The sequence below is a fragment of the Sinohyriopsis cumingii genome, unplaced genomic scaffold, assembly GCF_028554795.1.
Source record: "Sinohyriopsis cumingii isolate HCF-2022 unplaced genomic scaffold, ASM2855479v2 utg001170l, whole genome shotgun sequence".
In the NCBI taxonomy this organism is placed as follows: domain Eukaryota; kingdom Metazoa; phylum Mollusca; class Bivalvia; order Unionida; family Unionidae; genus Sinohyriopsis; species Sinohyriopsis cumingii.
The window spans coordinates 597483-611623 of record NW_028315967.1 but is presented as its reverse complement, the minus strand read 5'-3'; the positions used below and the strand labels follow the sequence as shown (position 1 = coordinate 611623).

The window sequence follows — 14141 nt, the reverse complement described above, 5'->3', positions numbered from 1 at the left end:
CTATACGAATGTATGTCAAAATGTCCAAGTGAGAAAATATTTGGTTTGGTCAGTTTCAAAATGTGAACAATAATAGCACAGTTAAATATTTGATGTGGCAAGAAGAAATGTTACAGTACACAACACAAGATTGTAAGTTCACACTCCAGTCAGTCTGCACTGCAATGGTAAAAAAGCAAGAGCCAGGGCAAAACAATGCGTCAGTTGTTAGAAGCCATTTTATTGGCTACACCTATTTTCTACCACCTTAGCTTCGAATCTCCTTCAGTTGCTCTTCGCACAGTGGCAAGAACAGATGTTTTTCTGCGCCTGACCACTACACCACCTACCTTGTTGTTGTTGTTGTTGTAGGGTTTAACGCCATTTTTCAGCACACAATAGGCTATTCATGGCGGCCAGTATTAATAGTGGAGGAAGAACCTGGAAAACCCCCGGAAAGAACCACCGACCCACGAGAAGCTACTGGCAAGCTTTCTCACATACCCACATTGGCCGAATCCGAGACTGGAACCCACGCAGATAGAGGTGAGATGGCAGTGATCCGTAACGAAGAGCGCTTTAGACCACTTGGCCACTCGGGGGCCCCCCACCTGCCTTGAATTTAGAACCAAAAATGCGTCACTCATTGTAAGTGACTTCATTGGCTAACTATTTTCCACCGCCTAGGCTTCAAATCGGTTTCAGTTGTTATTTGCGCAGCAAGAAGATCAGAGGAGTTTTTCTGTACATGCCGACTAGTCACTTTACAAACATTAAAACTAATGCACAAACAATCGTACCATGGGTGACTCGTGGAAATTTCAGTCTTATTGCGAAACACATCACGGCATGTTTGGATGTACTATTCTGTGAGTACTTTACATGATATTTTTGACAAAATGATTTTAGTAGGCTATGTCTCCAATTTACTCTTGTGATATTTTACAATGGTGGGATTTTGTTCCCTATAGGAGTAATTATTTCAATGAAATGTGTTTTTGAAATTTCGTAAGGAAAATATACAAACATAAGAGTCATGATATTTTTACAAGTAGAAATAACATTCTCTCTCTCTCTTTCTTTCTCCTAGTAATTTTGATTGAAATCTAATGGCATCTGTTCAGTTTGAAGATACCTCTCCAAAACTGTGATCAGTAGTCACCATAATTACGTGAACTGTTCCATTTGTCATGTAATTTTTTCTCTCAAAAACTTACACTCTTAAAATTGTAGAATGATTCTTTTTTTTTCCATTAGTAAATCGTTGAGTTGGTTTGAGCTTGTACAATTCAGGTATCTTGGCTTTATCCTATTTTGGCACTGCAATGTGTCATGGATTTTCTTCTCTAGCGTTTTTCAGAAAGGCAACAAACACATGGCTTTTCCAAGAATGATGTGGGGGCCCCGAGTTGCCGAGTGGTCTAAAGCGGTCTCCGTTACAGATCACTGCCATATCACCTCTGTCTGTGTGGGTTCGAGTCTCGGATTCAGCCAATGTGGGTATGTGAGAAAGCTTGCCAGTAGCTTCTTGTGGGTCGGTGGTTCTTTCTGGGGATTTTCCCGGGTTCTTCCTCCACCATTAATACTGACCGCCATGTATAGCCTATCGTGTGCTGAAAAATGGCGTTAAACCCTACAACAACAACAACAAGAATGACGCGAGTGACATTGCACTGTATAACCATGTCTATGGTTACTCTGAATTCTAAAACCAAAACATGCATTCACAAAAAATGTAACAACGAATCCTATTTTCTCTCAGTTTAGACTGTTGATAGAACAAGGCACATTTTAGCGCTGCTTTTTTTCCTGCCCTTAGATTTGTGAAAACTTTGCAACACTGTTTGCAGCATGTGCTGCAAAACACAAGACATCTCTTAAATTTGGGATCTACAGCAAATGTTAAGCAGTCAGTTGAAAATAAATATCAAACTATCTTTTTTATGAAATTGATGAATGAATGAAAACAATGAACATTTTTCACACAGAATGTATGGTTGTCTTAATTACCTTTGTCCTAAAATACTACAAAAAATAAAAGAACCCAAAACGATATGTTTTTTCTTCCATTCTTTCTTTCTTTCTGTCTGTAATGTTGAGTCCGTCTGCCCATCTCTCAAAACATTCCAGACTAAAGTGCCGCCTGTTCTACTGTCACCAGATGCAGTAACACTTGTGTGCATGTGCGTGTGTCTATGTGTTAGCTTTTGCTTACATATCATTTGTCCCTAAAATTATGGTCACATCTGCGATGCAAAGCCACTTCCAGAAAATTGAGAACAAAGGTTTACACACTTTTTAGTTGATGTTTTGGGTTTGTGTATTTGTTTCTTTGTCTACATCTATAAAGTTATATGTCCCGCCCCACCAGGCATTATATAAAGTTTTATGTCCTGCCTCACCAAGCATTATAGCTTTTTTCCTCGCTGCTCTGTTTTGCCCGATTGAGGTCAGCCACTGGCAACATTGATGCCAATGTCTAGTACCGTGATGTCACCCCTTTTTCCATTCTCCTTGTCCCTATACAGGCCCATCCAAGTTCCATTCTTATCTAGTGCCTCAGATAGTCCCACCATCTTAAATTCCCCCTTGTCCGTACAACCTCCCAAATTTATATTTATATTTATATTTATATATGGGGCAATGGATTGGGCCTGTTGGGGGCAATACAGACCTGCCAACCTTGATGAGTCTGTCTCAGTAAGGCAGTTGATTTTTTTGTAAGACTGACCAGGTTTCAGTAAGGTGTAACAAAATATCAATAATTGCTATTGTAAAGCTGGAAAACAAAATTAAAAGTTCGACACAGCGATGATGAACATTATGTTCAACTAAAAGGTTCGTAAAGTACACATAGACTTTATTTACCACTAGTACAGTTGCACATACTTTAGTTCCAAATTTATGCAACTCAATGGCTTGTTGCTATCTCTCAACTTGATGTAATTCTTGGAAATTCTTTTTCCATTTCACATGACGAAAGCAATCATATCTCCTGCCGCAAGACATACTCAAATTGGCACGTTATGTCCAATAAACGTAATGGTGTCCTTTCCAGCTTTTATTCAGAAGAATCTGAATACTTCTTTTTATTTTTCTGTGTTGATTATTAACACCTTTTTAGACGCTTATTTTCCCTTTCGTCTTAAACATGCATCGTTTTATGGATGCCATTGAATTTTTTTAAATAGTCAACAATTTGATCATGCAGACGCTTTGCATGAACAAATATGTGTAGTTTAAAGTGTCTTGGGTGCTGCTCTAAAGTTAGTCTGGTTCCCTGACTTATTTCACTAATCCAAAATATGAAACCCGGATCCATATCAAACATGGATGAACCGATAATCTGGATTTTTTGGCAACTATCATTTTTTTGTAGTTTTTGCTTGTATGCAGTAAGTCTGTATTTTAAGGATAATTTTTGTAAGACTTACGGCAAAATCGTAAGAGTTGGCAGGTCTGGCAATATGGTAATTTAACATGATGGGACAATGTGAGGCACTAGATAGGAATGGTACATGGATGGGTCTTTTTCATCCATGCGACAGAGAAATCTAGCTGTTTTGCTAACCTTACTTTTCTTATCTCAGTCTAATCATCTCTGAAACAAAAAACACACAATGAAATACAAAAAAAAAAGGTTGCATAAGCCTTGTTGTTATCCTTACTACTTATTCATAATTTATAAACCTCAGTGTTTTTATCTATATATAAATGAATTATAAACATGTATGATTTATATTACTGCTAAAAGAATAAATTAAAGCATGGTGGAGTGTAGATTATCTACCAAGTTTTGTTAGGAGATTAACTGATGTTAATAATGTTAATTGCAATAATTAAATAACAAAACTGACAAACCCCGTAAACAACAAGTACATGAAGTGGAAAAATTGAATGGATAATGTTGATGATCCATTAGTAATTTTACATATTCCTACACTAATTCCTGAACCTGCAAGGGGTAGAAGGCTTATGTGTTGTTGTTCATGGTGATTTAATGCCAATTTTCAGCACACGATAGGCCATACACTGCAATCACGTTAACTGGTGGAAGAAGAACCCAAGAAAGAATGACTGACCCATGGAAAACTACTGGCATGCTTTCTCACATACCCACTTTGTCCAAGCCTGAGACTTGAACCCATATATACAAAGGTGAGATGGCAGTTATTGGTAAAGGTGAGCACATTAGACTATTCACCTCCCGCGGCCCTCTTTAAATGAATATTTCTATATCTGACTTAAGATGTCGTCCAAAAAAGATGAGGATGTGCTATATAGCACAGAGGAATAATAGTAATAATAATAATAATAATAATAACAATAATAATAATAATAATAATTATTATTACTTTATTTCTAAAGGGTAGCTCAGTAAATACAGTACCAATCTCCTTTAATTCTTCTTAAAATGTGGAAAATTTATAAAATATTTGCAACAAAATATAAAGTGAGAAAAAAAAACATTTTTCTTTAAATAACGTTAGATTATTTTTGGTGTTCTATTAAAGACATTTCTTTATCTTAGAAATTAATTTAATTTTTCGTTGAATCGTTTCGTTTGCTGGCTATGGTTCTGATGCATTAACCCTATCTACACCATGGCAGATCATTCAGATATTTCATTGCTTTGGATTAAGATCACAACAAGTGGAGCACACAACTGGAATGGACTCCTAAATCAGCAATTTTCCACTGTTTGTCTGTGTTTGTACAAATACGTCCTTTCCCTCAAATACATCTGTAATGGCTTCTCTCTGGTATATAGTCATACTTTCGATGTTTAACTTTCAAAGTATCCTTTTGAATCAACTGCCTCCACCATTTTCAGCCAAGGTACCGCTGCTATACACTATTGTAGTTTGCTTTACATACTAAGGGAGACAACTCATGAAATCCAATGTATGTCACTAGTGTGGTGTTCTAGGAGCAGTGCTATACAGTAATATAGGCTTTCCCACTGCTGAATCAGGGATGTAGTGTTCTAGAAGCAGTGCTATACAGTAATATAGACTTACCCACTGCTGAATCAGGGATGTAGTGTTCTAGAAGCAGTGCTATACAGTAATATCGACTTACCCACTGCTGAATCAGGGATGTAGTGTTCTAGGAGCAGTGCTATACAGTAATATAGACTTACCCATTGCTGAATCAGGGATGTAGTGTTCTAGGAGCAGTGCTATACAGTAATATAGACTTACCCACTGCTGAATCAGGGATGTAGTGTTCTAGGAGCAGTGCTATACAGTAATATAGACTTACCCACTGCTGAATCAGGGATGTAGTGTTCTAGGAGCAGTGCTATACAGTAATATAGGCTTTTCTACTGCTGAATCAGCATCTGAGATAAAGCTGACATGTGCTAGATGTAGGTCTGACAAGCAGTTTGAGTCTGTATGCTATGGAATAAAACATCTTTGTAGCAACAGGTCTTTTCATCTCTCATTACAAAACACAAACATTACAATGGCAATGAGGATGAGACTGAAAATGTTGAGGATACCAAGGGAAGAATAAGGACGGTTGTGTCATTCTACTGAGAGAATTATTATAGACTTGCTACCATCTTGTACACTTGTAGTGAAAGTCTACATCTCTGATAATGGCAGCAAGTTGCCCATTTTATCACCATTCTCAGTCCATGAAAATGCACCTGATGTTCAATGGAAGAAGTGGGTGAAACAACTCGATAACCTTCTGATTGGAATGGACATCAGAGACACAAAATGTCGACACACATTACTTTCACACTATGCAGGAGAGGAAGTACACGACATCTTTGAAATCCTCCTAGAGACTGGAGAAGATTATCCAACCACCGTAGAAAAGTTGACAAACTATTTCGCACCAAAGAAGAACCACGAATTTGAAATCTACAAATTTCAGCAAGAAAAATGACAAAATTGAAAATTGATTGATGATTTCCACACCAAGCTAATCAGCTTTCAGCAATGTGTGAATTCAACGATGTCGATAATGAAAAAAAATCACAAGTAATTCAAAGACGCTTGTCAACACATCTTAGACATCATGCACTTCTTGAAGGGAAGGCCCTAATGCATCTTCTCAGACTTGCCTGTGCCATGGAACTCTCTGACAGACAAGCAACAGAAATAGAAAAATCTGAAAGAAAGAATGCCAATACCATAATAAAACGAAGGACACCAAGTCATCACAGGAACAAGATACATATTTCATGGAGAAAGCTAAAGGCAGCAACAAAATACAATACAGAAACCAAACATGCAGAAATTGTGGTGGCGAATATCCACACAAAGATAGGCAGTGTCCTGCAAAAGAGAGACAATGCAATTTCTGCCAGAAGAAAAACAATTTTGCAAAAAATCAGTAGATCAAGACTCGAGGCAGAAAGCAGAGTTAATCGAGTAGAAATCCTGATAGATAGAAATGCATGCATTATATCTGAGATCTCAGATGAAGAATACACCTTTGGCCTGTGAACTCGAGATAAAGTCAATACTTTAAAACCAAAAAAACTCACACAATGGCATAAGTAGATGGCAGAAAAATAGACTGACACAGGATCAAGCATTAATGTCATGGATGAACAGCCTAAACTGCTGAAGAGACACAAACGTATTTGCCTATGGATCAGAAACAAAATTACATATAGCCGATAAATTTCAAGTCAAGATTGAAACAAAGAATCACTACAGCTCCATTCTATGTAACCAAAGGGAATTTTAGAAACCTACTGAGCTATGAAACAAGCATACAGTTGCAAATAATTCCAAGAATCTGTGCTACAGTGAATAGCAAGTCGGAAGAACTGTGCAAAAATTACCCAGCTATCTTCAAAGGAGTTGGAAAACTTAAAGACGTACAGATACACCTTCAGTAATCCCTTTAACTCAGCCCACCAATGTATTCCAAATCGTATTTGGAAGAAAGTTGAAAAAGATTTGGCAAGACTCAAAAGAATTAGATGTCATCGAGAAGATAGATGCACAACTCATTGTGTATATCCAGTTGTGTTTGCTCCCAAACCCCAAAATCCCGATGAAATCAGAATCTGCATTGTTTTAATCAGTACTTCACAAGAGACAGATCACACCAACAACAGACGATCCTATAGTTGATCTCAGAGATCCGAGATAAGGCTGACAGATAGGGTGCTAGAGATCTGAGATAAGGCTGACAGATAGGGTGCTAGAGATCTGAGATAAGGCTGACAGATAGGGTGCTAGAGATCTGAGATAAGGCTGACAGATAGGGTGCTAGAGATCTGAGACAAGGCTGACAGATAGGGTGCTAGAGATCTGAGATAAGGCTGTCAGATAGGGTGCTAGATGTAGGTTTGACAAGCAGGTCAGTTATAGTTTGTATGCTATGGAATAAACATGTTTTGTGGAAACAGGTATTTTCCTCTCATTACAAAAAAAACACATTACAACTAGGAGAAAGTTATGAAATATCCATATGATCCACCAAGGTGTAGATAGGGTTAACATATCAGAACCTTTGCTAGTGAAGATGGAGTTTAATATACTTTGTCAACTTATCATACCCTTGTAGAAATCTGTCCACATAAATACTTTAAAGTTTATGACTTGCTACATTCTTAACTTCACATCCTCTAAATGTGTTTGGCCTAGCTGTGCCTGTCATTGTGAAGTTGTTGTCAGCATACATTTTGTTTCCACCTATATGCATATCATTTTATTTTTCGATTTTGTTTTGTCAATGCACAAGACTGACAGCACAATATCTATGCAGGATCCAGGTAACTCAAGTGGAGAATCCTCAGAAAAAAGGTTATGATTTGAGACCAATGTAATGATGGGTAGATAACTTATGAAGACAAGAAAGAACAGAGATCCAGGGACTGTTCATTGGGGAACATCAGCTTTGATGCTTTCTGGTTGCAATGTTGTACTTCCTATGCAGACTTGCTGTGTTAGGATTAGGGATATAAAATTAACACTGGATAGTGTTGTCAAGAAACCTGTAGCATTTATATTTTGACAGTAAGATGGCATGATTAACATGTACCTCAAGTTTTCAAAATCCATATAAACAGTTCCAGTTAGGTTCCTTTGTTTATTTCCCTCAACAGTTAGGTTTCCTTTGTTTATTTTGCTCAAAAGTTAGGTTTCCTTTGTTCAATGCACTCAGCAGTTAGGTTTCCTTTGTTCATTTCATTCAACAAGTTAGGTTTCCTTTGTTCATTTCACACAACAGCTAGGTTTCCTATAGTCATTTCATTCAACAGTTAGGTTTCCTTTGTTCATTTTGTTCAACAGTTGGGTTTCTTTTATTCATTCTGTTCAAAAGTTGGGTTTCCTTTCACTCAATAGTTAGGATTCCTTTATTAATTTCAATCAACAGTTAGGTTTCTTTTGTTCATTTTGCTCAACAGTTAGGTTTCCTTTACTAATTTCAATTAACATTTAGGTTTCCATTGTTCATTTTGCTCAACAATTAGGTTTCCTTTGTTCATTTCACTCAACAGTTAGTTTCCTTTGTTCATTTTGCTCAACCATAACTCAGTAATTAATTCGAGGCATTTGACAGGACTGTGAATGTTGAAATCCTGCTTGATCTTTACATACAAGCATATTTTGATATAAATAAGTATAAAATTCACTACATGTTTTGAATTTAGAAACAGCACATAGCAGACATAATGGTCAGCAATTTCTGGATTTTACCTGGCACATTTCTTAAAAACCGGTGTCACTTTTGCAATTTTAAGTGGCTCAGGATAGTCATTTGTTGCAATTATGCGGATTATGTGAGAAATTGGCTTGGTTACCACAGGTGCTGACAATTTAAGTATTCTGTGTCCAGTTCCATCTAACTTTTTAGGATTTACAATATTTTGTAAACTTCATGCACTGTAACATAGTTCAATGTAAATGGTTCTATACACTGTAGTTTCTCATTTAGAGAGTAGGATTAAAGTTTAAATCATCAGAAACACTAATAAAATACTTAAATCCTACAATGAAGTCACTTTATGATCATTGTATTTGTCGTTACTGTGAAGAACATGTGACTTTTGGGAATTTAGTTCATTTTGATATTTCCACACAATAATAGATTTGTTTTTATTCCTCAACGGCTTGTTGTAGTATGTCTTTTTGACTATTCCAATTATATTTAGCTGCATTCCTCCATTTTCTGTAGCTTTTCACGTCTCTGGGTTTAACAAATTTATCTCATGTGTAAAAAGCATTCATAATTTTGCAATTTCATGTGAACACCAGTTCCATTTCATTTGCTTTTGTCTTGTGTGTGAAAAGCATTAACAATCTCATGTGAACATCAGTTCCATTTCATTTGCTTTTGTCTTGTGTGTGAAAAGAATTAACAATGTCATGGGAACACCAGTTCCATTTCATTTGCTTTTGTCTCATGTGTGAAAAGCATTAACAATGTCATGTGAACACCAGTTCCATTTCATTTGCTTTTGTCTCATGTTTGAAAAGCATTAACAATTTCATATGAACACCAGTTCCATTTCATTTGCTTTTGTCTCATGTGTGAAAAGCATTAACAATTTCATGTGAACACCAGTTCCATTTCATCTGCTTTTGTCTCATGTGTGAAAAGCATTAACAATGTCATGTGAACACCAGTTCCATTTCATTTGCTTTATTTTTAATGGTGCATTATTGTCAAAGATTTTGTTGAAATGATAACAAAATATTTCCTTCTAAATGGTTCTTTGTCATTTAGGAATTTAGGAATTTTTCATGAAATCTTTTGGAATATATGTACTATGTAAATTCCAAATGTTTTTGTTTATGGATAGGAAAGTGGTCGCTAATGGCACACATGGACACCTGTAATTTTGTGATATATTTTCCAGTCGATTTGTATCAATATGATCAATACGGGTGTCCAAGTCATTAGAAACTGTATGGTTTATAAAGATCATTCTATTTTTTTGAGGTTGTAATTTCAGAACTTGTATGTTCATATCACCAATAATAATGATTTCAGTATTTTTCTGGCTATCTGATCTCACCAATAATAATGATTTCAGTATTTTTCTGGCTATCTGATCTCACCACTTCAGTTTCAAACTTGTCAATCCAGTCATTGTTTTGAATTTGGTGGTTTATACAATTAACAGAATAGAATAGGCTTTAAATGTATAAATTGATTTGGATCAAAAGGCTTTCAACTTCTGTTTCTAGATCATGTTGTCTTACATAGCTGATAGCATATGACATATAGGTGAGGAGACCTTCATCTTCTCTTGTCTGTCTGTCTCTCAGAAGAAAATCCATCTATACTGAGATTATCATCATCTGTTCTTTCATTAAAAAGTTTCAATGGATATTTTTCATTTAAGAATATATTAAGTTTAGGTGGAATTTGCCTAATGATTAATGCATAATGCCTAATGCCTAATGATTAATGCATAATGCCTAATGCCTAATGATTAATGCATAATGCCTAATGCCTAATGATTAATGCATAATGCCTAATGCCTAATGATTAATGCATAATGCCTTATGCCAAATGCCTAATGTAAAATGTTGTACTCTTACTTAGTCAGAATCAGCCCGGGTGTCATTTGCATTTTGTGTATTAGAATTGGTTTCCAATGTTTGCACATGGTTGTTTCCCCCCACCCCCACGCTACAGTATGAGCTATTACTTGATTTAAGAATGCTCAAATAATGGTCCATGCTTTTTAAAAAGACAAGATGTATACCATCTTGGTCGAATAGGTTTTCTTGAAGCTCACCATTTTATGAATAGTATTAAGCATAAAATAGAGACTGTGATATTCGCTCATCATTCAATAGTTCATTCAGTTGTCTAACATCAGACTATACTGGTGTTCCTGACACAATTATGTTTGTACCAAGATTAGTTTTTTCACATACCTCATCCATAAGCCTGTAGTAATGTTCAGTTTCTTTTAGACCATATTCATCACCATAATTATTATCACAGTATTCATCACCATAATTATTATCTCCAACATATACTATGATGTTTGAAAATTGAGACAGATTCATTTTGCCAGCACTAGATGACCTCTGTACATCTGAACATGAGAGTTTTGTAGTCTTCAAGTTTTGATTTCTTTCAGCATGAATGATCCATAACTATTTTTCTTATCTTTTAGGTTCTTCTGCAAGTCTATGGAACTTTTGTTGGAATCATGTGTCAATCCTGTAGTCTGAAATTTAATGTTTTTCATCAAGATCATTGCTGCAATGTACAACTCCTACATTTCTAGACGCCTGGGTTGCTGGACTTGCAGATGATTCAACATCACGGTCATTTGTAAGTCTAAATGGGTCGAAGAATCTCTAGAACGGGAAGATAGTGTATCTAGCATAGATGAGCTTTATCCAATGTGGAAAAAGTAAGTAAGGTGAACAAAAGTGACAGGCAGCATGTCATTGCTATTAAAATTCAGCTTTGACACTACTACTTCCAGACACCTCTTGACTACCAATTCCACAGTCACCTCTAGACTACCAATTCCACATCTAGACTACCAATTCCACAGTCACCTCTAGACTACCAATTCCACAGTCACCTCTTGACTACCAATTCCACAGTCACCTCTTGACTACCAATTCCACAGTCACCTCTCGACTACCAATTCCACAGTCACCTCTGCACTTTGACTTTCAAAGTCACCATTGGAAAAGAGATATCTTTATTTTGCTATTTGTCTGCAATGTGCTAATCTTGAGGCTTCAAGACAAAGATGGAATATAAAGGTTTGTACAGTCTCTGGATAAAGTTAAAACTGAACCAATCAATAGAGGAATTTGATTCAGTTATTTGGTAAAACATCTGGTCTCATTCTACCTATTGAACAAACGGAACCTCTTGACCATGCAATGTCAAATTTTTCCTTCCATCTTTGAAGCCAACCATTGGACGGAGAGAATGACTTGTAACCTAATGTTGCTGCCAGTTCTGCTGCCTTTTTCATCAGGATGGGACCATTTACATATTGACTGTCCTTCTTTTCACTGAAATACCACTGATAGAGTGCCACCTGAACATCATAAGCTGTACCTTCTCGCATTCGCCGCCGACTGTGGTTGTAATTTTTAAATTGTGACAAAATTTTCTCCCGCTGCAATGAAATTCTTGAAATCTGTGCTTGTGACACGCCATAAATTTTAGCAAGGAGTATCTGAGGTTTTCCTTTTTCTAATTCATTTATCACATCAATCTTTTGAGAAATAGTTAAGTCATGTCTCTTGCATCGTCTGACAGGTCCAAAATTTATGTTAGATGATTTTTCATTTTGAGACAAGGTACTTACATGCTGGCCTCTTAAAGCCATTGTCCTGCTTAAATCGCCAGAATTTATGCTAGTCTTTTCACCACTTTCTGTATCCTTCTCTTTCAGTTTTGAATTATCAGTTTTATCAAAACTGTTTCTATAAAGCCTGAGAACATCACCTGAAAAGTCATTATTTGGTGTTGATGTTACTGGAACAATCTGCCCATATGAATAAACAGGTGAAGAAACATTGGGATGTACTACATTATTCTGACCCTCCTGACTGGTTTTCCATTGCAATCTAGAGTGTTCTGTTGTTTGATGATAGTTACTTAAATCAGTCATTGTAATTGTGGAAATTTCAGCAGCAAAAGGCTCACTGGGATGGTCTAAATTTGAACTTGACAACAAATCTTGGGTTCCCTTAATTCTTTGGTTTTGGGTATATTGTTTGGTACCAGATTTATCTGCAAATAAAAGAAATAAAAACACAATGACAAGAGGGCAGCATGCTATGTAAACATAAATCTAGTTAACTGGTTTTAATACCAGAATGTTACTTTAAAGGCAAGGATACAATGCATAAACATTAAAGATGATGAAATAATTATCAAGGCATGGATACAATGCTAAAACATTTAGGATGATGAAATAATTATTAAGGCATGGATACAATGCATAAACATTTAGGATGATGAAATAATTATCAAGGCATGGATACAATGCATAAACATTTAGGATGTTGAAATAATTATCAAGGCATGGATACAATGCTAAAACATTTAGGATGATGAAATAATTATCAAGGCATGGATACAATGCTAAAACATTTAGGATGATGAAATAATTATCAAGGCATGGATACAATGCATAAACATTTAGGATGATGAAGTAATTATCAAGGCATGGATACAATGCTAAAACATTTAGGATGATGAAATAATTATCAAGGCATGGATACAATGCTAAAACATTTAGGATGATGAAATAATTATCAAGGCATGGATACAATGCTAAAACATTTAGGATGATGAAATAATTATCAAGGCATGGATACAATGCTAAAACATTTAGGATGATGAAATAATTATCAAGGCATGGATACAATGCTAAAACATTTAGGATGATGAAATAATTATCAAGGCATGGATACAATGCTAAAACATTTAGGATGATGAAATAATTATCAAGGCATGGATACAATGCTAAAACATTTAGGATGATGAAATAATTATCAAGGCATGGATACAATGCTAAAACATTTAGGATGATGAAATAATTATCAAGGCATGGATACAATGCTAAAACATTTAGGATGATGAAATAATTATCAAGGCATGGATACAATGCTAAAACATTTAGGATGATGAAATAATTATCAAGGCATGGATACAATGCATAAACATTTAGGATGATGAAATAATTATCAAGGCATGGATACAATGCTAAAACATTTAGGATGATGAAATAATTATCAAGGCATGGATACAATGCTAAAACATTTAGGATGATGAAATAATTATCAAGGCATGGATACAATGCATAAACATTTAGGATGATGAAATAATTATCAAGGCATGGATACAATGCTAAAACATTTAGGATGATGAAATAATTATCAAGTGCTATCGGAAAATCATCAGCATTTTCCACTGCATCCTGGAGAGAAAAAAAACTTGAAAGTAAATAATGGCCATTTTGAACTGCCCTCAAGCTTGTGGTTGTTATTACATCATAATATGTGGAAAACACTGCAATGAATAGATGATAAGTCGTTAAATGATGTGTCATTGACAGCAACACAATTAATCATCATGACAACTGAAGCAAATGATCTCATAAAAAAAATTCTACAAAATTTGCAGAATATTAAAATTTTAATATGAAGGTATTTCATTGTTATAGTGTCATCCTGGTTTTTTTT

The 14141-nt window shown here is 35.6% G+C and overlaps 1 protein-coding gene across 4 annotated transcripts in view; it reads right to left on the bottom strand.

The window, feature by feature from the left end:
- Positions 1 to 4318: 4318 nt before the first annotated feature.
- The window catches only part of LOC149772811 (uncharacterized), a 30819-nt gene continuing 20996 nt past the window's right edge, over positions 4319 to 14141 (bottom strand). For 3 of the 4 annotated variants that reach the window (XM_089947248.1, XM_089947247.1, XM_089947249.1), the window contains exon 5: positions 4319 to 12684. In XM_089947248.1, the coding sequence (XP_089803374.1) occupies positions 11756 to 12684 (929 nt within the window). In that variant the 3' untranslated portion in view covers positions 4319 to 11755. The remainder of the gene's footprint in view (positions 12685 to 14141) is intronic. The other variant, XR_016417588.1, reaches the window with a different exon arrangement.